Raw genomic sequence first — 27,953 nt, forward strand, 5'->3', positions numbered from 1 at the left:
ATTTCCTAGAGATTGTACATTTGAAAAGATACTGAAATAAATTTGACATTTGCTGACTTTATTTTATGTTGTGGACATTATCATTATTATTATTATATTCCTCGCGCGTTCATTGGCAAACCGTGACCTCATAGTCACGGTCATGTGCTGAGTACAGCACACCTCTCCCTGCGTTTATGAACAGGTCTCACCTGTTTACCTTCTATTCTTATCCTCCTCCACCACTTCTATTTTCTTTACTCGTTCCCTCCCTGTGTGAATACTCTACTCCTCCCCTCATCCACACGACCGCAAGAAAAATTGCTCAATCTTCAAGTTAGTCACAAGTCGTTTCATGAGTCTAGAGTCCGTCTTCAGCAACAACACAATACAACCGCTACTTCTCTCACTTCTCCTTTTGCACTAGTCCAAAAGGCAAAAAATTGGCAGAAGGAGTTGTATCCGCTCCCCTTCTGAAGGAGTTTGAAGATCCAGGAGACAGCATGGGTGAGTCCTGTACCTTTCCCCGTGCAGGTGCGCTCCGTTCTTGGGGCTGTTTACCGTCACTTCCCGGTGGCGTTGCTCCTGGCGTCCAGCATCCACATCGTGGTTAACCCTTCTCTAACTTGTTTCTATGAGTGATTCGAGTGATTCAGTCAGTGTCTCCACAGAGAAACCCCTTTTAAATGATTTTAGTTATTGAAGGTCACTTGGTGTTTGTAAATATCGCTAGTAGGCTAATACTAGCATAGTCAATAGTTTGATAAATGACAGCCTGCTGTAACTTACTACTTACTACTCTATTAAGAAAAGCACCTTGAAGTGCTGAAATCAACATGATGTTAAGGAGAATACGAATGTTTTCTTAGTTTTCTTCATCTTGGACTTCCAAGACAGAAACGCCTTCCATGGAACAAATACCAGCGCATATCTTGTCAAAACACGCAGCTCGCCTGCTTCCTGCGATAGGAAGCAGCTTGTGTTATGAACAGTTCGGCTGAAGCGTTTTTGCGTTTCAGTGCACTCAATACTTTCGGTACAAACATCTAATCACAATTAAAGTCACAAAGGGCTTCATAGACCCTTATTAGAGGCCTAAAGTGTCAGGGGAAAAACAGAAGGAAGAAACCTTCAGAGGAAATGGTTAACAGGAGAACTAAAGTTGTCTGCTGGAACGATTGTCCCATGGTGATCTGGTTGCTATGGCATTGCAGAGGTTCTGGTGCTGATAGACTTCGAGGGCACGCTGGGCGATGAGATGACAGTGCGGACGGGAGACCTGGTGAAGAAGGTGACTAAGGCCTCGGAGGAGGGCTGGCTGGAGGGGGAGATTCGTGGCCGCAGGGGCATCTTCCCTGCTAACTTTGCCAAGGTAACCTGTGGGCGGGTGCGAGTGTGTGTGCATGCCATGAGCTAGTACAAGACCGGGTTATTTTGGCTTTCATCCACATTGAACACTTTTCGGTTTGATTCATATTGAACCTGCCGTTGTGTTGTCTGTGATGCTGCATTCACAGGAAGTCCCTGTCTACCTGATTGGAGACCACAAACGGGAGCCCACCCTGAGGAAATGTAAGTTCCTCCTCTCATCCGAAACCCAACTTCTCTTCTATCAACTCCTCTGAAACATCTCCCTTTCTTTCTTCTCCTATAAAACCTATACTCTCCAAAACCTCTTCTCTTCTTTCTTCTTCTTCTTTCAGTTCAGTTTTAAGAGCATCTCAGCAACACCTTGGTCGATTCTATCCATCCTTATTTGGCAGCATTATTTCTAAAATAATATTTAACCTTGGATGAGCAGATACCAGGTGTGTGTGCTGTAGTTGAGGAGATCAAAAAGGTGAGGGGAGTTGTGCAGAGTCTCCTGTGATTCTGTGGCCAACAGAATAAATATGATCCCATCCAAACAAACAATCACACAAGGCATCCTCCCTTGGGGCAGCCCTTGTGCAGCTAATGTAGCACCGAACTACTAGAGGAAATCAATAGCAATAGCAAGCAAACCATTTCTGTATGTAGTATCTGCTCTACATCTAAACATGTACAGCAGTTTACCTGGCCCGGAGCTCTGGACTCTGGTGATCAGGCAGTTGAGACTCACCTTGGACTGTGTGGTCCAGCTCCCAGCCACACCAGTTGTAATTACAACCTGTAGGAAATATCAACAAACACAGTCCCTTTGAGGCCTCCACCGCTCCCCAGACACGGAGCAATTCTGCCGCCTCTGCATTATCCCCTGGCGGCCCCCTGTCTCGCTGTGTGTGTGTGTGTGTGTGTGTGTGTGTGTGTGTGTGTGTGTGTGTGTGTGTGTGTGTGTGTGTGTGTGTGTGTGTGTGTGTGTGTGTGTGTGTGTGTGTGTGTGTGTGTGTTGACGATGCGTTGTGTGTTCCCAGCCAAGATGATCAAGCAGCAGCGGAAGTGTGAGGTGGCGTTCGCCTACACACCGCTGAACGAGGACGAGCTGCAGCTGAACGTCGGGGAGACGGTGGTCATCCTCAGAGAGGTGACGTGTAGGCCATGTTGAGTTTATGCATCATGTATGAGAACCGTGAGTAGAAGTTCTTAATGGACATGAAATGCTTTGGATTAGCGGCATCCTTAACTGTGGAAGTGTCTGGTAACAGTTTAACAATAAAGAGAATTAATAAAATAAGATAACCTTATATATAAAATATGAATAGCGTGGTATAGGTATATGCATGTAAACAGCGCGTTGTACTCCTAAGTACCTATTACGGTCTGCTCTTACGTGTTTTTCTCTGTTAATTTTGAACTATTTTAGTAGTTGTATAGATATGAAGTTAGATATATACCGAGTTAGTGCAAAGTAGTAAGATAGTTTTTATTGACTATAGTAGTAAGTAGATTTGATACATGCACAACATTATAAGACCTAGGTACCTCACAGTGATCATTTAAATCGTGCTCTTGATAGACTGACTTAACCGGTTCCTTGGGCTTGTTTTGAAAGTGTGCTTTCAAATCAGCTTTTGGCAAAGGCTTACTTTCCTGGAGGATATTGCAGATGAAATTACCTACAGTAGGTCTGGCTTGTTATTCATGTCTTGGTCATAATACAGAGAAGGCATTATACTGTTGAGCTGTGTGTCGTCATTACTATGGGGTTGGAATCTTTCAGTATCTCCCGATTCAAAAGTGATTCTCGATTGCTGATTTCTGGGTCTACTTCAGTCGGCTGTGTGCTAAGAAAGTGCTGCAGCAAATGATGGCATAAAGCAGAGTAAAGTGTGTAATGGATTATGTCATTTCTTTTTTAGCATTCTTAGATCAACCAAATAATGCAAACAAACAAAGGCAAACCTAAGAAAGCAAAAAATAATCCAAAATACATGGATTTTTGGGAGTTGGGAATCTATTCATCATCATAAGAGATAATAATTCTTACGTGAATAGATTTCTTCTTCCCCACCCCTAGCCATTTCAGCTGTTTCCACATACTGGTGTGTGTGAACTTCCTTCCTCTTGTGTCCCTCTCATCGCTCTTCTCCCCTGGTATCTCTTGCTCTTCTATCCTACTGATAGATAGAAGACGGTTGGTGGCTCGGGACGAAAGATGGAAAAGTCGGAGCGTTTCCGTCCAACTTCGCCAAAGAGATCTTCGCCGGTCCTAAAGGTGAGAGTCCCTACTGGGATGTGTTGATGTAATTTACAACTTCAACAAACCCAGATGGAAGCCAGAGTGGAGAATTCTTTCGATTTAGAAGAATATTGAATTCATGGCAGGGCAAAATTTGAGGTAGTGAGTGGATGAGGTTTTATTATACTTTAAATTTCATTATTCCATTATTTAACAGAAGCCAAGAACAATGAGGGCAAGACGAGACCCAAGCTCAGCGACGCAGTGTTCACTAAAGAGGTACGCTGATCATACATTTACAAGCTCTAAGGAGGTATGCAAATCATCAGCACTAATGCCTGCCAAATAATTTACATGAATGGTGTTTAATCTATCTGCAGAGCAAACTGCCTCAGAAAGCGAGTGTGAGGAGAAAACCAAAGGCTGGTAAGTTAAGGGTGTTAATTAAATATCAAATATTTTAATTAGTTTCAGAATGTTAATATACAAACCAGATTTAACTACAGGACATAACTCGCGTGGGTTCACATAATTCACCATAGTGGAACCCTACCCTACAAACATTAGCTTTCTGGTCCCATTCCAGTTTTATATGACTGCTGTCTTGTTAGAGCTTTTTCACAGAGGCATCGTCGTAGGTTAAACAGAGGTTTCACTCATCACACTGATTATGGGTCTGCTCTTTCACCAGGGCAATGGTAGTATACTTAAATATTAAAGGCTGCTGCCCTGGCTGGTCTATAGAGGAGCAGACCCATAATTAGTGTTATGAGCGACACCTGTGAGAAACAATGTCGAAACTAAATGTACAAAAGGTGCCTCCTTCTTCTGCTGGTTGTTCTGAAACATGCAGAACCTCTTTGTTGTGTGATTGTTGTGAGTGTTACAATAAAGTGTCAGGGACAATATAAAAGGCTGAATAAAACCACTTACACACTTTCTTGCACTGCAGTTAGGCTAGATTATACCTGGTAGATATAATGATATGAAACAATATATAACTGCCACACCCACTCAATCCTGGGAAAAATATGATGAGCAAATATTGCCATTTTTAGTCTAGCAAATATCATTATTCATTGTGAACCTTTTATTGATGATCTATAACAACTCTAAATCACAGTTCGGATTCTGACTATTATAACTCCCAAACTTAACTTTCTTCTACATGATAAAGTTCTAAACATTGGCAAGTTTTTTGGCAATGTTTGCCGGATTAATCAGGATTAATCCTTCTGTTTGCCGTGAAGATCGAACATTAACCTTAAACACACACACACACACACACACACACACACACACACACACACACACACACACAATACCTCCACTTTACGACCATCTCTCTCTGATAAAGCGTAGGATCCGAACAAGCCTTGGAACAGTAACGCATTGCAGGTCAACTCATGCCCTGTCACCTGTCATGATGTTAGTCATTCATGAAGGACGACACAGCCACATGAAGCTAAGATGAGATATGAAAGTTCTTTGTTGATCTTAGACAGTAATCCAGGATATATACTGTACTCTGTCTCTCTGTGAGTAACAGTAGGCAATAAGGAAAGGAAATGAAGAAATGCTTTATCATCAATTATTTTTCATATTTCTCATACAATGTCCATTTATATTACAGTGTAATATATACATGCTCATTAATATCCGGTAGAGGAATGTGTTTCATTTTTTTTCTACATGAAAAAGTTCTAAACATTGCCAAGTTTTTTGGCAATGTTTGCCGGATTAATCAGTAAAGCTCCTTCTGTTTGCCTTGAAGATCGAACATTAACCTTACACGCACACGCACACACACACACACAATACCTCCACTTTACGACTATCTCTCTCTGATAAAGCGTAGGATCCGAACAAGCCTTGGAACAGTAACGCATTGCAGGTCAACTCATGCCCTGTCACCTGTCATGATTTTAGTCATTCATGAAGGATGACACAGCCACATGAAGCTAAGATGAGATATGAAAGTTCTTTGTTGATCTTAGACAGTAATCCGGAATATATACTGTATTCTGTCTATGAGTAACAGGCAATAAGGAAAGGAAATGAAGAAATGCATTATCATGGATTCTTTTTCATATTTCTCATACAATGTGCATGTATATATTACAGTGTAATATATACATGTTAATTAATATCCGGTACAGGAATGGGTTTCACATAAATGTATAATACTACAATTATACACCCTGATTCATAACACAGTCTGTGTTCTCTGTGTTCAGACGCAGAAAGGTGTCTTATCATGTTTGACTACGCCCCCAAGACCGAAGACGAACTGGAGCTCAAGAAAGGAAACATCGTCTCCATCATAAACAAGGTCTGTGTTGGACTCACAGCCCTAAGATACTGGGTTTCGATCCCCAATGTCCTCAGCCTACCTCTAGACATCCTCAAGCAAGATGGCCCCTACCTTGTCCTTAGAGACCTGTGCAGATGAAAGCGTTTGCTAAATGACTAAATACTAAATATCAAACGTCTGAGTCTTGTGAGAAGTTGATATCTACGTACTGCATTCTCCAGTTATGTACATCAGGCTATTCCTGACCACACTTTGTTATTTGCTTCTCTTTCAAAGTCTTCAGAGAAATATGTGGTGTAGGTCGCCAAACCTGTTGTACCTCTCCGCGAATGCCTCCGCTCAAGTCAAAACACAATAGAACGTATCCTGCCAAAAGGATGAGACTATGACTGTGCTCCTCATTATACTTGTTACTTGGGGTGTAACGATACACAAAAGTCACGATTCGGTACGTACCTCGGTTTTTAAGTCATGGTTCGGTGTGTTTTTCGGTACAGCAGTTTTTATTATTTTATATTATTAAACAATTTGATTTTGATTTGATTTATTAAATTGTATCAAACAAATGCCTTACACAAATGAAAATACATCAAATACAATTGAGGATAAAAACACAATAAAGTCCAGGACTTATTTCCATTGTGGTCCTCATCACAAAACATCAGGATTATTATTATTTTTTTTCTGGTACGTACCGAAATGAAACGTGCATCGAAGCGTTAGACCCGTACCGGAAAATGTTGGTACGAATACGCGTATCGTTACACCCCTACTTGTCACTCAGTTCTAATGAAGACGCCATAGCGGCCATTTTGAACATCTCACAAAGATGACCGACTGCAGGTCGAAGCAAGTGAAGTGTTTATGTTGACCTCTCGGCTACCTCTTTGAAAGTGTAATTGCACGTCCCAGCGGGCGCTGGAGACACTAATCAGACTTTTTAATCTCCTAAAGGAAACGGAGGATGAGGGCTGGTGGGAAGGAAACCTGGACGGGCGCCAGGGATTCTTCCCTGACAACTTTGTCATGGTGATTCCACCGCAAGACGCAGAAGTGAGTTGAAATCGCGACGTTTTCTTGTTGCTCTCCAGCACTGGAGCTTTTCCTGCGCGCTTGTTGGTGCAGTTATGAGATGTTTGTCGAGACCTCGTTTTCTGCAGCTGGGCTGGCATTGGGGCCGTCCTGTTTCCGTCTTGGAAGTATTTTCTGTTTCTTGACATTCTTGGTTGGCGTGACTCATAAATGTCTATCACTGACGAGATGTTTCCTCAGTGGAACTGTCTGTGTGCAGAGAGACGAGGTGTGTTTGGTTGTGCGGTGGAGGTGTGTAACTACATCTGTGTGTGTGTGTCTCTCTCTCTCTTCTCTGTGTAGTCGGACGCCGTGAGCGACCCACCCGCACGTAAAGAAGCCACCTCGCCGGCAGGTAAGATCCAGACAACCGTTCGCTCAGGACGGCCGTCGTTATAACGTCGCTGCGTTATCGTTGGGTTTAGTCTGGTTCAGGGTTGGAGATAGTCTGGAATCATGGACGGTAGTTAGAGCAGCTTCAGTTGTTAGTGGAAGAACACTGGGTTGTCTTTACTAATTTATCCCCTCTTACTCACTCACTCCCTCACTCACTCTCTCTGTCTGGAAGGACTATTTCCTGTTTTACTGTAAATGGTAAACAGAATGTATTGGAGAACCACATAATAATAATACTGTAATAATGCTGTACTGTGGTATTGATCTTAACTACTGAAACCACATTTATAAATTATAATGTTGTATATTATAATGTGTATATATATATATAAATATGAGTATATTTTCTACTACATATTTCTCACATCATTGTGTATTTATCCCATCAACTTGGCAGTTAGGAGTATGCTTTATCTTTAGTTATATTTTTGAAGATTCCTTTGTTGGTGAAGGATGTGGTAACACGTGGTGCAGTGATGAGGAGGATGTGAGTAGGTTTGTCTTGATCTGAGGAGGATTTGAAACTCTAAGAAGCTTCTTCTGCTCATCATCTCCAAACCACCATTAGTCTGCAGTGAGACACTGCGGGAGCTCGTTAACGGGACTGCGGAGGGTCCGCATGTTGTCAGTTTGAATCCTGCATGTTAAATAAGTTCATGTTTTATTAACAAACAAAGTCGCGCCCTCAGCTCTTCCAAGCTTGCTCTTTGAGGTGCTGACACACTTCAGCCACCTCACAGGAAGTCTGATATTGCAGCAGGGTGCAGAGTGTTGTGTGGCTGTGGCTGGTGATGTGACTGTTTTGGAAGGGCTCTGGTGGAAACAAGATGGGGGGGGGGGGGTGTTTTTTTAAATTTATTATTATTTGTCTTTAAATCACAGTTTGTCCAACGCCAGCGATGGACAGAGCCGTTCCCACCAAGACCAAAGGTAAAGAACACAGCAGATTATCAAATGGATTGTATTTTCTTTATACATCTCAATGGTACCGTGCTGTATGTTTCGCTGTTACATGTAGGAGAGTGATGTGTATTTCAGATGAGAAGCCTGACCTCCGCAGTAACCCCCCCGTCAAGGTGAAGCTGCCCTCTCTTGTCCGGCCCAGCCCACCCCCCGTGAAGGACAAACCTGGCAAGCTGTCAAAGAGGTGGGTTACCACACACTTGAGCTACAACACATAGAAGCTACCACACAACTGAGCTAGCCACCTTAGCTACAGTACAACTGAGTTACAACACACCTGAGCTACACACTTTAGCTAGAACAGACCTGAGCTACCACACAACTGAGCTTTAAGGCCCTGACACACCCACCAGATTATTGGTCGTTGGACAGTCTGGCGAGAAAAGGCAGTCGGACCGATTTGGTCATAGCCGATTTCAACATATGAAATCGACTGAAAAGAACACAGACGGCTTGAAAGGCACACACCGAACAGACTCAGGTCACCGAGCTCCAATAATCTGGTTGGAGTGTCAGGGCCTTTAGATAGAACAGACCTGAGCTACCACACAGCTGAGCTACACACCTAAACTAAACACCTAAGCTACACACCTTGGTTACCCCACACCTGAGCTACACACCACAGCTGCAACACACCCAAGCCACCACCTACCTGCCTGTCATTATAGTTCAACAAAACTATTGCTTTGTTGTGGCTACTGCATAGTTTTGGCTAAGCCAAACTCCAAAGTCTAGCAGTGCACCTTCTGTCCTCCTAGGTCAGTGGTTCTCAAACTTTTTCGGTCACCCCCCACTTTGGACAAGGGGGGATGTTCAAGCCCCACCTGCCCCCATCGCCCCAACACAACGCTAACGAAATACGCCAAGCTTAACATCTCCACATTTATTGAAGTAACATCAAGTTACATCATGTTGTATCTAAATTCTAACTCAATAACGTCAAATAACAGCAAGTTCAACAACAAGAGAAAATAAAAGTGCAGCTGTGTCATGACTTGTACCAAGTTCAGAAAAAGAGAAAATAAAAGTGCCACTTTGCAATCTGTTAAAAAAAAAAAAAAGACGAGCAATGCATTTGGCAAGACAGGTGAGCAATTGAACTCATGAGACCTATACCTGCATGAGTGGCTGCAAAGCTGCAAGCTTAAAATGTTCAAATGTAGGCCTATTTCAAATTAAAAAAAAATCATTATTAGTGACACGTCTACAAAATATGCGAGCAGCGCCCCCCCGGCCGAGAAGAGAGCTGGAGTGTCAGCGGACACGCTATGGGACGGGGAGGACTCCAGTGACGAGGCTCAGCATCGGGACGAAGCTGCTGCTCGGTTACAACACCTAAAGACGACTCTGTCGGTGTGTGATCGCGGTGGCGAGAAGCACGGTCGTTCGTTTCCCAATATCGCTCAGATTGACAGATTTATCCTCGCCACCCCTGCTCAGTGCATCCCGCGCAGCAAGAGAGCGAGACTTCTCCGGTGCTGGATCTGATATTCAGGTCGGATGTGGTTTTAAGTTGTGCGGGTATAAGGACGGGTGCGGGTTTGCAACATGAGAGCCGTGCAGGACTCTGCTCTGCTCACCTCTCTCTCCGTCCCGCTCTGCCTCTGGCTCACACACGCTCCCCCCCCAGCCTCCGCTCTTCCGCTCGCGTCACTTTTTAAAATCCCCTTCAGAGCGAAACATGTATTTGCCACATCTTGCTCCGACTGTTTTTGACTGACTAATTTTAAAATGTTTAGCCACCCTGGCCTACAGGCAGGTTAACGAGCACAGCGACGCGGCGCCCCCGATGTAGAATGACGAGTTGGAGCGCGGCGACAGCACTTATTTTATAGCATGTATATATCTTATAGCGACATTCTGCTTGGAAATACGAGATATGACTTGTGGTCCATATCGCCCAGCCCTACTGTCAAGCTTTCACTCCTACCATAAGAAATGTGGAGTTTTCAGTGAAATTTCCTCCCGTTTGTCGCGCCCCACCTGTCACGTCTCTGTTCCCCACCAGTGGGGCGCGCCCCACACTTTGAGAACCGCTGTCCTAGGTGAAGCCATTTAGCTCCCTCTGTTGTTGCTCAGGTTACATGTTTTAATTTAGCTTTTGTTTTCAGTTGTCTCTTCTAGCTTGGGAAGTCCTTCGAAACTCTCATTTTGTGTGTGTGTGTGTGTGTGTGTGTGTGTGTGTGTGTGTGTGTGTGTGTGTGTGTGTGTGTGTGTGTGTGTGTGTGTGTGTGTGTGTGTGTGTGTGTGTGTGTGTGTGTGTGTGTGTGTGTGAGACAGACAATGTGTAGCCAAGATTATTATGGTCTGACGGCCTTTGGTCAGAGCCAGGCGTTGTCACGGGAACCTTTTTTAAATGTCCCTACTGACTGGCCGGAGGCTCTGCGTCACCCGGTGGAAAAACACACACACACACACACACACACACACACACACACACACACACACACACACACACACACACACACACACACACACACACAAATGGCGCAACGTGTGATTTGTGACTGTGTGCAACGTGTATTTCCTTCCCCAGTAAGAGTAACGGTGATATGCAAACTGCGGACCAGTTTGATGGCTTGGAGGCAGCCCCCGAGAAGCTGAGCCACCCCACAGCCGGTCGGGCCAAACCCCCCGGCCGCAGACCCCCCTCCGGTCTGGTCCTAACCGGACAGGTACACCACCACTAATACGACAACTCGTTCAACTATTACTATTGCTAGTTTTCATACTAATACTTTAACTCGTAGTAATACAGACTAACTGATACTAATTCTGGTACTAATACAGACTAAAAGTAGCAGTACTTTTACACACCAATACACACCAATACTAATGCTAAAACACAATGCTAAAACACATTAATACTTATACCTCACTTATACTACCAACTATACAATATATAGTAATATATATTTAGTACAAATAGTAACACTCTAGTGTGTATGTATATGTTTATATATACTGTACATACATATACATCATATATACTATATATACACCAAATCCGAACATTAGCGCTATAAGAACAGATTATTGTTATGTAACCAACAATGATAAAGAAAAACAATGGGCTAAATGTGTGTCAGAAGCTACAGCTACAGCACTGTTGATAAACTTTACATGACCTTTATGAGGTAGATCAATGAGGTAATGCTCCAGGTTTTTGTAGGTTTTGTGTCTCTTCCGTTCACATTTGCTTCCTTGAAAGGGCATCAGAGGAGACTAATGGCCTGTGTGTTTAGTTTGACTCGTTCAGGAAACGGTTTGATAAGGACTGAACGTGAATGAGGTTTTTTGCTTAAATGTTAGACGTGTCTGATTCTTCTTTACAGGATACTTCTGAAGAACCAGAGCTATTGTCGCCGTCCAGAAAGTCACCAAGCATGCCAAAGGTTTGATGTGTTTTAATTTGATTTAATGTATTTAAATGGAGATTTTAGAGAAAACACCAGACGTGATGGAGCCATTGACATCCAACCACTCCAAACCGTATCCGAGAGATTTGAGGGATAGTGGCAGAGCGTAAAAACGAGTGTTTGTGTTGCCAAACCGTTTTTTACACAATCTTGTGGTCGCTTTTATGGTGATAATCACAAAGAAAGGGTCAAGCAGAAACAAAAGTGTTGCAGCTCCCAGCATTATCAGAGGATTTTGGTTCTGTGGTGAAAATCCCTAAAAACAATTAAGAGAACATTTAACTTAAGATGTTCCCTTCGTACAGGTGTCAGAAACTACAGTACCAGCGCCCAGGCCTGATCCCGTGGCGAGGAGCCCGCCCGGGGAGCCCTCTCTGGAGGGTCTGCAGGCCGACGTCAGGGAGCTCAGAATGGCCCTGGAGCTCCTCAAGACTCGACAAGAGTGAGTGACAGACCTCTGGGATGTAATGTTCATTGATGTCATGTCATTTTTATTTATTTGTATTTATTTAACCTTTTATTCAGGGAAGGCCATTGAGAGCAGGCTCTCTTTTTCAATGACGCCTTGATTATAACATGAATAAAAACAGACATACAAATGTACAATAGATATAAACACAGTCAAACAACCAGAACAACATTTCAATATATATATATATATATATATATATATATATACAATAGCAAGTGTTCTGTCAAGATGTTGAAACGCTTCTGGTTAATACAAAATAATCCATTTAATAGTTAATAATATGTCTAGAAATTTTAAATGTGAAATGATACTTGAAGTGAATGAAGTGCTTTATATACATGTTGTGGAATGGTGTACAGTTATGTCGTGGTTGGGGTGTATTGTATTTTGTTGCATTATGTCATGATTATGTAACTATCGGAAGCTAACTGATTAATAACTGTTGCCGCCGTCTCGCTCAGACAAGACATGAAGGAAGTGAAAGAGGAACTGTCTCAGGAGAGACACAAACGGATGATGCTTCAGGTCAGTCACGTCATCTACCAAGTATATAACTAAGCCCACTTAAAGGTGTAGAAATATGGAGGTGGTATTCCTCCTCCAACAGCTACAGTCTCACATCACAGGTCCACTTGAGAGGTTTCCTCCGGTATATTACTTGTTCTGCACTATGGAGGAAAGCCTGAAAGTCAAGCATCTCATTGGCATTAATGACTGCTGCTCGTTGTACAATTATTTACATATGAGAATAAAGTTGAATTGAATGAATAGAAGTGCTTACTCACCCTCAGCCCTCAGAAGCACAACTTACAATGAACTAGCAGAGGTTCATCTGACTATCTGTCTCTTTTGTCCCAGGAGGAAGTACACAGTCTGCGGATGAAACATTGAGCGTCTCTGTATTATTCTGGGCCTCCCTGTGGTAGGTGAAACCAAACTGCCTGAAATACAAACGGACACAAGAACTTTTCTTCTTCTGTCGGGAAGTACAAAACAATCAGAAAGACGAGTGATGTAACTGCTGTGAGCAGGCAATAGAGCTAGCTAAGATCAACAAGCTAGCTTCTCTCTGGACCAGCCTTGTATTAAAAGGTAAAATACCATTGAACCTCTGTCATTGTACTTGTGGAGCTGTATATCTGATTCCTGGAAGCTTTATGTGTACATTTTTGGATGTGTATCTTTTTTTTAAGCATTTTTGCTTTGTTCATTATTTTGTAATTCTCAACCATTTGGTGACTATGGGATTGAGGTTAAAGTTTTACAAATCAAAATGTAGGTTTACAAAATAAGGATATATTTTTGGTGTATATTGAAACAATTCTTAAATGCATTTAATGGAGGTTGCTGGTTTTTACTCCTGAGGTAAAATAAAAAAGATTAGAATTGTTATCAAAAAGATTTGATTTAGATTGATATAATATAAAGATCATATAATTTTTTTTTTATATTGGAATTTTGATCTACAAGCTTATGTTTGTTTTTCAACTGCAGTAGCACAATAAACCTGTAGAGAGCAGTGGCAGTCTGTGTCTGGTTTTTAACTGTCAGTATCTGAAGTTGAGTTTCTATATTACATTCGTCACAGGACGGAACCATGTATGTTATAGTTAATCATTTTTAGGGAGGATAAATCGAATAAACATTATTTTAAAAAAAAACGGAGCAGGGACGACGACGACAACGTTTCTATATGTAAGTATAGTTGGGTTTTATATTAGCCCTATTATATCCACTAGAGGTTCCCCATAAGCAATAAACCTAGCAAAAATATTTGCACCATTTATATTCATCTATATCCCATTCAGAATGTATTCAATCTACTGTTGAATGAATAGGAAGAAGCCTGTAGTGCTAGCTACAAGTTGGCTCATATTCCTTTGCATCAGGCCTGTTAAATGTCATCACCACAGGATAAAAGACAACTGTCTTTTTCAGAATTCTATGACAACTACTGTGGTCAACTACAACTTGAAACAGGACAGTGTCGCGTCTTAGAGAACTGTATATTGTAAAAATATATATATATGTTCTGCCGTCGGGAAAATAGAGATTATAGGACCATATTCCTGGTCTATTTTAGATCTGGTTTCAGATCCTGACTGTCTCTGCCGTGAAGTCTGAAACAGGACTAGCCTACATGCTTTAGAACACATCTGGAGAGCATCTGGACTTAGTTAGAGAGAGGAGGCTTCTGAAATGTCTATGGGAACTTACACTATTTTTAAAATAGTGTGGTGGACAAGTGTTGTCGAGATATTCCCACAGGATGCAATAAATAGAGCTGATATCATGTTTGCCTTGTCAGCAAAGTTTGAGTTTATTTTATCTTAGTTGATTGGACAATCAATCACAAAGAACAGCATTCATATGACTAAATTCTACACGCTTGACTATTAAAAATAATAGTATTCCCCCACCGCAGGGATTGGTCATACGTTTGTAAAATAGTATAAAATAGCACATTGCTGATGGTAGGGATATGGTCAATGGTTTAGGCTGTGGAGCTGGCTGTCATGGCTCTTTGCTGTAGGACTGCTTTGTTTAGCAAACACCGGCGATTATAGTGAAGCCTGGTGAATGCCTCTGTAGTTATTTATGATGCAGGGTTTTCTAGGATCAGCCAGGGAACCATAAATTATAGTTTACCCTCATCTTGGATGTTTGTTTGAGGATACATTTCCCACATTCTGAATAGAGACACTGTAGTCCTGTTTCCAGAAGTCGTACGAGTCGGCTCCTCCTCCTTTTGGAAATATTTGTGAAGTTGAGAGTGCTGTTTATTCATGCTTAATCGTTCAGACGGCCACCTGTAGTTACCTCCTAGTCAGCAGACCACCTGCAAACCAACCACCATCAACACTGTGTTGGCTAACTAGACAGGAAGGTGGAACTCCTGGACACACAGACACCCCCACATGGTGAAGTCAGTAACCCGAGCTGGTAGCCCAAAGCCGATCTGTTTAATCAGCACATTGCATGTTTGTCTAGATTTTGTTGACATTTAACAAAAGGTTCCTCTCAACGATGGACAGATTGTGGCGTGTGTTTGTGAATTTTTCATAAAACAGCAGAATCAAAACATGTGGACACAAGTCATACATTTATTTTTTCTCCTCTACCTTAATTCAAGGACAGTGGCCAAAAGCACTGAGCAACATGTAATCAAATGGAATGCAAAACATGTATTTCATCAAGAAAGTCTATCTCTGTGCACAAAGTACTGTAACCGATACCTCTCCTCAGGCTGGGACAGGATATGAGTTTCATACCGATCATCAGACATCACGATTTATATCCTCTGTCTTTAGGAATCCTTAAGGCGTGCACACATTTACTGTTGCAACGCCAACATAAAACCATTTTCATTTGTTAATGGCTGTTTCTAGAAATCTGCTCAACGATTTAAAGCACTCCTGGGGGAGCCATGAGAATAAAAGGTTATTCCTCAAGCCTCTCTCTGGTGTCTTCTAAAATACTGTTCAAATAGCCTGTGGCCCGGCATAAAGAATACTATTCTCTGTTTAATACTTTAATTCTCTCATTTCCTCTCTTGAGTTCATTTTCAGTCCAATTCAAATACAATTTATATTGACACTTTGAAATTCATAATTTTAAATATTTCAACAATAATCTTTAAAAAATATATTTGTGTTGTAAAATACTTCATCCTTATGTCTGCTGTGTGTCATGAGTTATACTTTTTGAATACATAAACTTTAAGAACTTTGTGCTTTATCACATTTAGCTCCAGGCGACATTAATGCATCAGATGATTATTAAAACAATGATTTGGTTCACATTGCAACTCTGCCGTTATGGCGGGAATGTGTCTTGGGAAGAAGGCCTAAAGATGGCCACCGTACACTTGATGGGCAACATTACACCGTTTGACATGTTTCAGTAAAAGATCACTGCTTTATCAAGTGGATCCCAGAGTGTAACTATAAAGGAGTTGGATTTTATGTTGACCCAGCTCACTTCACTTCTTTACAAAGGGTTCAAAATGTCTGCAGATCAGAACCAAGAGAGAGCCCAACATGGAGTCATGTGCATTTTCTCACGTGCACACTGATTGTGCTCTCCGCAACATGCGCAAAGTTTGAGTGTGTCTTGGGGGTCAGGCCAGGGGTCTCTCTAGTCTTCATGGCCCTCTGTCAGACCCGTAGCACCAATTACAGTGTATTTAGTAGTAGTGCACACGTCCAATAGTCCCTGCTCCTGTCCCCAGAATATCCGGTTGGCCATTCCTCCAGATCTCCCGGATGATTCGCTCCCTCTCCTCCAATCGCTGGGCTCGCTCCAGCTCCTCGGCCGACGTGAAAACATTCGGTGCACCGTCCAGTTGGCTGTGGTGGTGGTTGCTAATAGGAACCTCTGTGGTGTTGGTGGTGGTAGTGGGGGGCGGGGTCATCGCCAAGACGACCTCGTCTTCGTCATCGTCGTCATCGTCGCTGTCATCCTCGTCTTCGCGGCTGGTGTCCTTCAGCCGTTTGTTCTCGAGCGTGGCGGGCGGGACAGCGGTGCGAGGCTTGCAGGAGATCCGGATCACCAGGAGACAGAGCGTCAGCACCAGACCAAAGCACACCCCGATCACAAAGTAAAGACCGAAACTCTCTGGGTTTGCTGCAAAGAGGAGACACACCAAACATCATCCGGGGTTAGACAGTTAGGGGTTTGTCATTGTATACAGTGAGACAAGTGTGTGGGCTTGCTAAAGGATCCTGGCTAACAGGTAGGGTATGGGGACTGAACCCAGCACCTTTTGACTATGATGAAATGAACATGGTCATGAACATGATCTGGCATAACACATATTGCCTCTCAGGAACACAGACTTACCTTTAATGTGAGCGAAAGCGGCAATGCTGTTGCTCAGCAGGTCCATCTCCTTCCTTTTCACGTCCATGGTTGGTCTTCACTGCTGGGGACTGACATACATCAACGTTAGTTTTGGTCAGACAAAGCCAACATGCTCAATGCCCTAACATGCCAAGTACCCTCATATTGGAGGTTTGAGGAATCCCCGATACCTCGAGAGCGAACGCCCTCTGAGTGACCACCACCTGGTTTCATATTCCAGACCAACAAACCCCCACCTCCTCCTCCTTGTGGTGGTGGAGGAGGAGGAGGTGGTGCATGGAAACTTTGAAGCGAGACCACCAGCCAACAAACGCTCCTCTGTGTCCTCAAAATGTTCCCACCTCCGCTCGGATCATCTGGCACATGCTGCCTGACCTCTCCGATCTCAACTCTGAACCGGAACTGACCGGCTTTGAAAGGATCTGGCACTCTCCTGGTGCAGACCAACAGTCTACACAAGAGTTGGAGAAAAAAACCTGAGCCTGCCTCCTCTGGTTTGTGCTCCCCTCTAGTCCAGTCCTCCGTGGTTCAAGTGGGTGTGGGTCTACATCAGCTCATCTGGAGTGACGCTAACGCTACGTCCTGCTAGTTTCCTAACTCTGAAAGAAGCTATTGTTGGTCTTCCCAGACGAGTCTTTCCCCCCCCCCCCCCCCCCCCCGGTTGTGACTCCTCCAGGATTCCACGGAAATTTCACACTTCCCGCCCAAGAAACCATCTGCCCAATATTGTCCGGTTCCCCACGTCCAACAAATCCTTCTTTTATTTCTCTACAGCAGATAATGTTGTTGTTGATTGTTTACTTTCTGTTGTGTATTTATGAGGACACCCCCCTGGCTGATGGCCTCCTTCATGGCTGATTTCCTTCCTGAGGGACGCAAGCTGTTTCCACTCAGAGTTTATCTGAATTACATAGAGCATTGTAACTCCAGCCCCCCCCCCCCCCCCCCCCCCCCCCCAGTCTCTAGCGGTTTCTGCTGACTCTAGGTTTTCTCCTCTTGGTGGTCATTGTTCCCCTGACCCCTCCCCTCCCTTCCTCCAGGCCTAATGACATCACAGCGCTGGACTCAGGTACAAGGATGCAGCTGTTGATGGATTCAGAGAGCGAAGGAAAACAAGCAGGGATACCCTTAAACTAACCTTAACCCTAACCTACCCTTAGCCTAGCTCTAACCCTAAACAAACAAACAAAAAAAAGATAAGAGTGCATTCTTCTAATTCTTGGGTAGGTTCTATTTCGACAAAACCTCTAAACCTTTGACCTAACCCTTAGACCCTAAACCCTAAATCGACCATTAGGCCTAGCCCTAGCCCTATTTGAACCCTAATCTAACTCTATCATCAAACCCTCAATTTAGCCCGACCCTAACCTGCCCCGGAACCTAACTACCCTACCCCTTACCCGCCATGTGTCCTGTTTCATTGAATCATCAACCGTTTCCCGGGGGTTCAACATGTGCTTTGGGTTACGGCCTTTTGAAGGAAAACAAGCAGCGACATTTAGCTGAGATATGAAAAGACAATGAGTCTGTGAGCCGTTTAACCTGTAGCAGTTCCCCTCTGACTCAAACCACATGTACGTCTTCACACAGATCACATGGATTCCCTGAAATCACCCAAACTCTGACCCTGCATGCTGTTTGTGTTTTTGTTTAGTGCAAAATGGCGGCCAGTCACAACCTGGCTGATGTTCAATGCTGACGTCGACGTCTCCATGAAGAATGCCGCATTCATCCTGTTTATGTGTTGATATGGGGACACATGGAGACCACATGTAGCTTGTGGAGTTTTAAATGCCTCTCTGGTCCTCCTGGGGAAGGTATGAGCAGAGTGCAGATGAAGCAGTTAAGATCTAGAGGAACTCACCTCAAACTGAAGCTCTGTCTTTTAGTTCCAGCTCATAGTGAGAAAAAGTTGGTCTCTCTCTCTCTGTCGTTCTCTCTCTCTCTGAATCGATGCTTGTGATCTTTGCTCCCCTGTTCGTTTGAACACCCTACAGCAGAGAGCAAACACACACACACACTCGTCAAGCTTCATTACACCAAAACTTACCCATGCGTTTCGTTTGCAAAGCACACAGTGACAGGGCTCATTCTGTTACCATGGGATACAAGATACAGCTAGAGATAAGCAGTGGTCTTGTATTTGAACAACTGCATCTGAGTGCATGTGGAGTAAAATACATAGATACAGTGCTGCAAGTAAAATAATGAAATGAAAATAATAAATAATAATGAAAATAATAAATATGTACAAAATAAAATGTATACAAACATATGAAGTCGACTTACATACAAGTGGAGAGACAGAGAAGAATTATATGAAAATGATAACAAAATGTAAAAAGTCTGCTAACGCTAGCTGTATTTTAGTTGGTTCAACAGATCCCCTCTCTGCTGCCCATGACAGATTCTGATCTGTCTGGGCTTTGGGTTGATCCTCAGTGCCCTGCTCTGCCTGACTGGCTGACCTGTCAGGCTGACTGTCTGGCCGACTGATTCATTGTTTGACTCTATGCCTTGTGGGCCAGTGACAGAAGCTGTCTCCACAACAACCATCTCCAGGTCAATCCCTCCAACAACATCTCCTTCCTGTTTAAATACCGGACAAGCCCCCCTAGCCCCCAGCCACATACCTCCTTGTTCCTGGAAGTTATTTGGTGATTCACACCTGCCTTCCAACGAGCTGTTTAGCGTTCCTCTCTGGGGTAACAAGGTAAAAGTCTTGAGTGACTCCACTTTTCCCTCGACCAAGGTCAAACAAGTTATTAGACACCTCGCTGGAATGCAGTGACCTCTAGCCTGTCGCTACCCTTGCTTTTGTTGACAGATGGTTACGACAAGGAGAGCAGTTGGGGTCAGTCTTACCCTGCCTCTATTGTTGTGCTGTGTTTTATTTTTCCCACAAGAGTGAAATGATTAACAGACATCCACCCCCCTTGCAGGGCAATGGGCACCATGACTTAAACGTCACTTTGACCCAAATTCGCTTTTCAAGTTGCAGATGTGACCCTTTACCGAGCTCAAAGCTTTACAATAAAACGGTTGGTAAACATTTAGAATGAAACCCAGCCCTGATTATTGTAGCAGTGGGTCACATGACAAAATCCAACAGTTTTTGTTTGTTCTGTCATTGTATTATATAGTATTCAAAATACTCAAAATCAAAATACACTCTTAAACAAAACACTCTTTGTTCAGGCCAAGCCCATGTAAGTTATGCCCATTCATTCAATAGGAAGTATTATATGCTAATGCATCATTCTTTAAGATTTGTCATCTTAAGGTGAATTATGGAGAAAGCAGTGTTGTCACAGGTGGAAAAACATTTCCAGTCATCTGTCAAATTTCCACAATATCCCGCCTTGTCCAGATTTCTCTCAAATGAACAGTTAGTTCTTTGAGTGAAAAAAAGTCTAACCCACCTTTTGCCATTCTGAGGTCTTTCAAACTTATTCCTATTCCTTGTCGTTGGTTTCCAATGGCCCATATTTTCATAATTACATAAACACTTTATGACTGGAATTTAACGGCATGATCTCGGTTTTCTAATCTATGTCTTGAACTACATCATGACTGACATGACAAAGCTTTACTGATAAGAAAAGGACCAGATAAACTTCTGCAGTCAGTCGCAGAGGGAACTTCTGTTTCCACGGCTACAGAGATAAACACTGAATGTCACATGCTCCCTAGAAAGAGGTCAGACTATTTCTGTATTGTTTGGAAGGACAGACGTGACTTAGAAGAAAACAAACTACCCCAAACCAAACGATCGTCGCCATTTCATTTGCTGTCAGCTGGAAGAGCTTCCTTCCTCGAACCGAATGCCTCTTTCCTCAGACGTCCGGACAACAAACCACTTCTGGGCTAAGGATAGAAACCTCTCAATTGTCTTCCCACTGCCGGGCTGTTATCTGGAAGACAGGATGATTGAGGTGCTGTCCACTGCAGCTGTGCTCGACCGGGGGTTTGCTGGCTACCGCCGAGGCACTTCTCCAAACTGGTGGTTCACCAGCGAAGAAACCGACAGACCAACCAAGGGGTCTGTGAGGAAAAAGTCCTGACCCTGTGGAGTTTATTCAGGTGCTATTTAAAATCCAACAATAAAAAAAATGTCCTACGCAAACAGAAAGTCAGACTTGTGTCTTAGTTATAATGGCACACATCGCACTGCACAGGGAAGAGAATATTTTTGATGCCTTGAACTTTTCTTCCTACGCAAAAATTCTTGGCAGGCGGCTTGGTAGCAGGAAAAAGGGTCAGATCTTTAGTTTCACCGCATTTCATTGTTTTCCTGCGCATACCCCCTACCAGCCCTGATGAAGGGGGTCTTTAACCCTGCTTTGTTTAGTTCATTAACTTTGCCCATGTCATCTTTCATTTAAATATTCTTAAATTTCCTCCTTTGATTTCTGAGCTGTTAGATGTGTCTTTAATGGCCCGGGGAAACAGATCAACTAATCTGGGTAATCACTTCAGCGTCACATGTTCCTCTAGGATAAATAAACCACATTACCCCACAGCCCTGCTTGGCTGGGTTTTCTCTCTTTCTCCTTATGTGTCTGTCTTGTTCTGCCCTTATCTTGGTAGCTGATTAAAGGGTAATGGCTTTTCCCAAAGTGCTCACCACCTCCTACGGATCGCCATACACAGGAAATGCGGATCTTTTGGATTGGTCTTCCTGCCCATATTTCAAGTCAGTCAAAGGGTTTCTACTTAAGTTAAGAGTTAAACATACACTTCTCATCCAATCAACAGGCTGTTACAAGGTTTTCCCTCCAAGGAATGCTTCTGGGCATCAACTGATTCAGTAATAAACCTAACCTTCATTCGTTCTTGCTGAAACCACAGAGGTGTCCAGCACTCGCCAACCTTTCCATGCAAATAACATCAACACCTTTCCAAACCACATTCTTTGGTCAAAGTGTCTGTAAAAGCGTTTAGTGAAAGGTACTCTCTCCCTTCACACACATCTCACTTTCCCTGGCATTTGGGACCCTCCTTAGGGTGTACTGATTTAGGGAAAGTAAAATGTCTCCCCAGTTGCCTCTGACAGGAGCTCCAACTATGTTAAGCTGAAGTGCTGTTGGACCTTGGTCAAGGCATGCCAGGTTCTGATGGAGAAGACCTTGTTGGGCTTGGAAGGCTCACAGACATGTGCTTGTCATCAGCGTACAGACGCACGGTCCAACAGGTTAACTCGACACCAGGCCTGAACCAGTCCAAAAGAGAAAAAAAAGATCTGCAAATACTTTCATAGTTTCATTTAGCCTGAACTGTGCCTGTTTGTCCACCGGGCTCAGTGCTTATCCAGGGATTTATCTGCCAATATACTCTGGACACCTCGTTATTTTCCAATACAGTTACGATAAAAACTATTTACCCGGCTTTGGAAATGCACACATACCGTGACGCACGCGCGGTCTGGCACACGCATTTTAATCATACCGGATATTAAAGTGTTTAGAGTTTGGAAAGAAAGTTTAATTGGCAATCATTCTGACTTCATTAAGGTTGAAAACAGAGATTGAAGAATTGTTTTTGTTTCCTACGTTTCCTTATATAATGTTTATAAACATATAAAGCATCTCAAAGACAGACCCTTGTTGCTGAAGTTCATCAGAGTTGATCACATGAGGCCAGCGTCCCCAAACCAGAAATTAAGTCATGCGTTGTTGAATGTGTTTAAGATCTGAGTCTGAACGTGTTTCAGATGTACAATAGGAGGCATTGTGTGTACTGTCTCGAGAGCTAGACACGTTCTCCTCTATTCTCCACCACCTTTAATGTTTTTCATTTCATTTAATTTCTGAATAATATTCAGCTCAATGCCATTACAGATGATGCTGAGGGAATATTGAAATAACTTTCAAACAAGAACTGTTGTCTGAATGTTGTCTTTGTTCACTTCTCACATGCTTGGGTATTTTTGTTCTATAATGCAGACTATTGCCTTGTGGGTTTATTTTTGGTGGGTTTCACAGTGCTTGGTATCTGGTTGAAGGCAGTGTTCAGTTTGTCCGGGTGAATACACACCAGCTGTCTGGCAGACGTTCAGGGTGAAGAGGAAAACAAAGGATCCAAACTCTCCAAAATCAAACTTATTAGCTCTGATACATACATACAAGAAAGGTCATTTAAATAAACGCCTCCAACTCTACACCACCCTGTGGTCCAACACAGATAGGTTTGAAGAGGGTCAAGGTATGACCTGCAACCCAAATAGATAAATGTTAAATACATGACGTTTGGAAAGCTGGAGTCCCTGCAGAGAGGAGCAGAGCCAGTGTATCCTGTGGTGCATGGTGAATTGTGGGTAATGTCAAAGGAGGAGACGGAGGAGGTGTAGGTTAGTGCAAGTGGGTAATGGAGAGCAGATGTGTGAGTGAGATGGGAGACAGAGACAGGGTGAATTAGTGTGTAAATCTAGACGAGATGTTCCACAGCCTAATGCTGACTTCATCATCACAATCATCATAGTTACCAGGGATGTCCTGAAACCTGATGCCTCCTGTGTATGCCCTTCTGTGTTTACCCCCCGTTTGCTTCAGTGTGTGTGTGTGTGTGTGTGTGTGTGTGTGTGTGTGTGTGTGTGTGTGTGTGTGTGTGTGTGTGTGTGTGTGTGTGTGTAGGTGTGTGTGTGTGTGTGTGTGTGTGTGTATCCTGTGTATACATGTCTGAGTTTGCGGTGAGCGTGGGTGTGTGTGTGCATGCTTGAGTGCTGACAGTGTGTGTGTAGGTGTAGGAGTCTCCCCATCAGGCCCGTTTACAGACAGCTGTGCACGTGTGGGTACGCATTTAGATTTAGAGGTCTTGGTTCTATTGGATTTAAATTTTCTTGACAATCTGCAGTAGGTGGTTTGTGCATGTGCTTCTGTGTTTGTGTGTATGTCTGTAAAAGTGTGTAAGACAGAGGGAAGGGAGGCAGAACCAACACATTAAGATGCTTCATATTTTCTTCTCTATTATACATACACACACACACACACACACTTGCACACCCTTTGCCAGTGCTCCATGTTATCTGGAGCTCATTATGGAAACACGAGAAGAACATGTTAACTTCACGCAGCGGGAATCAAACCCGCGCCTCGTGAATTGGAGATCATCAGCGGTGGCCCCTATTGGGCCCCGGTTATCGGGAGGTCTGGGTCCTGCTCTCAGGGGCCAGACCCGACCCGGACAGGGAGGGCAGGGTTGTTTAGAGGTTAGGGGTTTGACTCCCAACCAAAAGGTTCTGGGTTCCATCCCCCATGTTTGCCTTTTACCTTTTACCAGGCATCCCTGAGCACGGTGTCATAAACACTTCCTTAATTATATATGTTTGATTTCTTTCGAATATAATTTTGATTAAATGCGTGTGTGTGTGTGTGTGTGTGTGTGTGTGTGTGTGTGTGTGTGTGTGTGTGTGTGTGTGTGTGTGTGTGTGTGTGTGTGTGTGTTTGTGGTGGTGTGTGCATGCTATGGAAGCCTAAAATGTTCACAACTACTCCTCATTGTAGATGTGTATTGATTTACATCGAGTTAAAGTTTGGCGTTTATGCTTCCATCACTGCATTTTAAGGCATAGATAAGATGCTGTAAAATGTGCCAATTCAGTATTTTTTTACGGCTATTTAATTCGTTATAGTTATATCTCATAATAATGGCTGAATCAGCATCAGCGTTTTGGTTGTCAAAAAACACAGTCTTTATGGTGTTAGACCTCATGAAAGAACTGTGGTTTGCGTTTTTTTAACAATTAAAATGGTGCATTTTAAGGTGTAATAAAATACAGCAGCGTCATGAAAGCTTAAACGCTGAATTTGATGTCAACTTTTAATCAATAAGCGTCTACAATTAGGTGTAGTTGTGACCCTTTCTGCCTTCTGTAGCGTGCGGTCATGCTTGCGTGTCTGTTCTCTTGTACTGCATCACCTCCATATGGAGAGAGGCACCATGACCGATCAGACATGTCAGGGCTTGACCTCTGACCTTGGTTCTAGCAGACAGGTTAACAAGCCTCCCACTGAGACCAAGGTTATAGGAGAGAAGGAGGAAGGAGACATAGGAGACGAGGAGGTAAGATGAAAGGATAGGAAGGGAGCAAGAGAGGTCAAACACGAGTCAAGCGTCCCCAAACATCCCCCAGGCCCCTTAGCGTTCACACTTAGCCCTCGTTGGAGCTTATCTGATGGGCTTCAGGACTCACAGGCCTGGCCTAACCCCAGAGAGACCCCACATCCACCCTCTCTACACTGATAAGAGACAATAGAGAAGAGAGAGAGAGAGAGAGAGAGAGAGAGAGAGAGAGAGAGAGAGAGAGAGAGCTATACAGCTATAGATAGGGGAACTCAAAATAATTGCCCTATATTTAAATATGTTGTGTGTGTGTGTGTGTGTGTGTGTGTGTGTGTGTGTGTGTGTTTAATTTGCACGCAGTTTGTATGTGTGTGTGTGTGTGTGTGTGTGTGTGTGTGTGTGAGCATGTGAATTTGAGAAAGGTTGAGAGAGAGAGAGATTCAGAGGCCGTCCCAGTTGAATGATGCTTATTCATGCGTATGTGTGGATTAATGTTGGATATGTGTGTGTGTGCGTGTGCGTGTGTGAACATCACATTGTCCCGCTACAGTTTTCTTCTTTGCTGTGGTAATTTGCCCTCAACCTTGCCTGTCTCTAACACATACAGCGTGTAATACACTCTCTAGGTCACAATGGGTTAGGGGTACATAGCAGGCACGTAAGGTAGTGGTACGTAAGGTATGACAACAGCGTGTAACATATGTATGTGTGTATGGGGCTGTATAAACAGTATGATAGAGCAGGTACACAAACTGTGTGTCAGAGCAGTTAGATAAACAGTATATTAGAGGTATATGTGCTAGAGCAGGCATATAAACATGGTGTTAGAGGTATATGTGTATCAGCACATGTATAAACAGTGTGTTAGAGGTATATGTGTATCAGCAGGTGTTTAAACAGTGTGTTAGAGGTATATGCGTTAAAGCTGGTATATAAACAGTGTGTTAGAGGTATATGTGTATCAGCAGGTGTTTGAACAGTGTGTTAAAGGTATATTCGTTAAAGCTGGTATATAAAGTATGTGTTAGAGCAGGTATATAAACAGTGTACTAGAGGTATATGTGTATCAGCAGGTATATAAACAGTGTGTTATAGGTATATGTGTATCAGCAGGTGTATAAACAGTGTGCTACAGGTATATGTGTGAGAGCAGGTGTATAAACAGTGTGTTATAGGTATATGTGTATCAGCAGGTGTATAAACAGTGTGTTAGAGGAATATGTGTGAGAGCAGGTGAACAGTGTGTGATTTGCAGACCGGAAACTGCAGGGTGTTTGTCTTGCGAGGATGTGTGGTGAAGATCAGATGATGATACCATCGTCACGCCAGGGACAGATGTACAGGGAAACTCTCTCTCTCTCTCTCTCTCTCTCTCTCTCTCTCTCTCTCTCGCTCTCTCAAACACACTAAACAGATTTTAATGTTTAATGTCAGTGATAACGTAGGTATACTGCCGTCACAGAAACAATCAGAATACTCAAAAATAATATTCCTGCATTTAACACTTAATGTATTCCCTTGGACAACGCCCCATCTACTACTTCATACCACTCTGCATGCATATATTTTTATATCAATGTTTTTAGCAATTGTATACTAATCATGTAATACTGCATAGTACACATCTTATTTAACACACTACACAGGTAATTCTGCATGAGCTATTTTTTTTTTCATGACCTGCCTTTATACAGCTAATACTGACATACTTTACTCATATTACTAAATTTTGATTTTTTTTTGGGGGATTTTGATAAAAGCATTTAAATAACCAAAAGTTAGTGTAGGGTATGTAAGTCATCAATCAGGAAACCATGGTATAATTTTAAAACTTAATAAAGTTATTTATGGTGAGACCTCCCTCATACATCATCCACATATATATACATTCACACACACTGAAGCTTGTGCTGTAACATGAATTGTTTAAACACACCCAGACATACGGCTAAAACACACACACACACACGCACACACACACACACACACACACACACACACACACACACACACACACACACAGTCGGCAGTCCATGCACTAACATGCAACTCACCAGGTAGTGAGGTCATGAGGTCCAAAGAGACGACTTGGGTCTCTCCCTGCAAACCGGGGGAAACCAGACCTGCTGATCCACGACCCACAACCCTACAGCCCTAAAGTCCTGCAACTTACAAGTTGGTGAGCTACACAGAGACTGTGTGTGTGAGAGAAGAGGAGGAGGAGTTTGTGTGAGTGCAGGGAGAGTGTGTGTGTTTGTCAGAGGGCGCGAGGAGTGTGTGTGACTGCAGGGAGAGAGTGTGTGCGAGAGAGGTTGTTACCTCCCCTCAGAGTTGGAAACTGAGTCACAGAGTCTCTCTCTCTCCCTAATTCCCTCCCTCTCTCTTAGTCTCGACCCCTCTCTCTCTCTCTGTTTCCCTCTCTCAGTCGTTCTGTCTCACTGTCTCTCTCTTTCTCTCCTCTCAGATGGAAAAAAGGAACAGTCTAAAAAGGGGCAGGGATTGTTCGGGGAGGGGGGTGAAATAGTGAGCCTCCTTTCCTCTCTCCTCCCCCTCTCTCCCCTCCCCTCTCCTCTCTCCCCCTCTCCTCTCCTACTCCTCCCTCCACTCTTCCGTTGCCAGGGAAACCAGGCACTCCTGGCCACTGTGTTAACGCAGTGAGCAGCACTTTCCATCCTGGCAACAAACACAAAAACACTAAGCTCCAAGCTGCACCTTGTACTAAACTAGCACTAAACAAGGACTATAAACTAGTACTAAACAAGCACTAAACCAGGATTAAACTATTACTAAACAAGTACCAACCAGGACTAAACTATT

The 27,953-nt window shown here is 43.3% G+C and overlaps 2 protein-coding genes across 4 annotated transcripts; one reads left to right on the forward strand and one right to left on the reverse strand.

The window, feature by feature from the left end:
* Nucleotides 1-168: 168 nt before the first annotated feature.
* sh3d21 (SH3 domain containing 21) lies at nucleotides 169-13,731 on the forward strand. Of its 2 annotated transcripts, none has more exons than XM_084471210.1 (17): nucleotides 169-486; nucleotides 1,194-1,351; nucleotides 1,497-1,551; nucleotides 2,373-2,482; nucleotides 3,523-3,613; nucleotides 3,795-3,856; nucleotides 3,958-4,003; nucleotides 5,815-5,909; nucleotides 6,846-6,944; nucleotides 7,266-7,317; nucleotides 8,241-8,288; nucleotides 8,397-8,505; nucleotides 10,858-10,996; nucleotides 11,657-11,716; nucleotides 12,046-12,182; nucleotides 12,674-12,737; nucleotides 13,071-13,731. In XM_084471210.1, the coding sequence occupies exons 1-17, from the start codon at nucleotides 483-485 to the stop codon at nucleotides 13,101-13,103; spliced, it is 1,362 nt and encodes a 453-aa protein (XP_084327336.1). In that variant the 5' UTR covers nucleotides 169-482; the 3' UTR covers nucleotides 13,104-13,731. The 2 variants fall into 2 exon arrangements, with proteins under 2 accessions (XP_084327336.1, XP_084327337.1); XM_084471211.1 differs by having other exon boundaries at nucleotides 8,256-8,288.
* A 1,571-nt stretch (nucleotides 13,732-15,302) lies between these two features.
* Nucleotides 15,303-27,423, reverse strand: eva1ba (eva-1 homolog Ba (C. elegans)). 2 transcript variants are annotated; one of them, XM_084471303.1, is made up of 4 exons: nucleotides 27,191-27,423; nucleotides 18,940-19,066; nucleotides 17,055-17,143; nucleotides 15,303-16,838 (listed from the first exon to the last, which is right to left on the reverse strand). In XM_084471303.1, the coding sequence occupies exons 3-4, from the start codon at nucleotides 17,119-17,121 to the stop codon at nucleotides 16,399-16,401; spliced, it is 507 nt and encodes a 168-aa protein (XP_084327429.1). In that variant the 5' UTR covers nucleotides 17,122-17,143; nucleotides 18,940-19,066; nucleotides 27,191-27,423; the 3' UTR covers nucleotides 15,303-16,398. The 2 variants fall into 2 exon arrangements, with proteins under 2 accessions (XP_084327429.1, XP_084327430.1); XM_084471304.1 differs by lacking the exons at nucleotides 18,940-19,066; nucleotides 27,191-27,423 and adding an exon at nucleotides 18,754-18,929.
* Between the last annotated feature and the right edge of the window lie 530 nt (nucleotides 27,424-27,953).

This window comes from Micromesistius poutassou, assembly GCF_964030765.1.
Source record: "Micromesistius poutassou genome assembly, chromosome: 8".
Lineage (NCBI taxonomy): Eukaryota > Metazoa > Chordata > Actinopteri > Gadiformes > Gadidae > Micromesistius > Micromesistius poutassou.

What these genes read in the sequence shown, in the direction of transcription:
- sh3d21 (XM_084471210.1), top strand. An exon ending in GGAGCCCACCCTGAGGAAAT is followed by an intron (nt 1,552 to 2,372) that starts GTAAGTTCCTCC and finishes GTGTGTTCCCAG; the next exon opens with CCAAGATGATCAAGCAGCAG. An exon ending in GAGGAGAAAACCAAAGGCTG is followed by an intron (nt 4,004 to 5,814) that starts GTAAGTTAAGGG and finishes CTCTGTGTTCAG; the next exon opens with ACGCAGAAAGGTGTCTTATC.
- eva1ba (XM_084471303.1), bottom strand. Translation starts at nt 17,121, where the DNA reads ATGGACGTGAAAAGGAAGGAGATGGACCTGCTGAGCAACAGCATTGCC. An exon ending in CGCTTTCGCTCACATTAAAG is followed by an intron (nt 16,839 to 17,054) that starts GTAAGTCTGTGT and finishes TCCTCTTTGCAG; the next exon opens with CAAACCCAGAGAGTTTCGGT.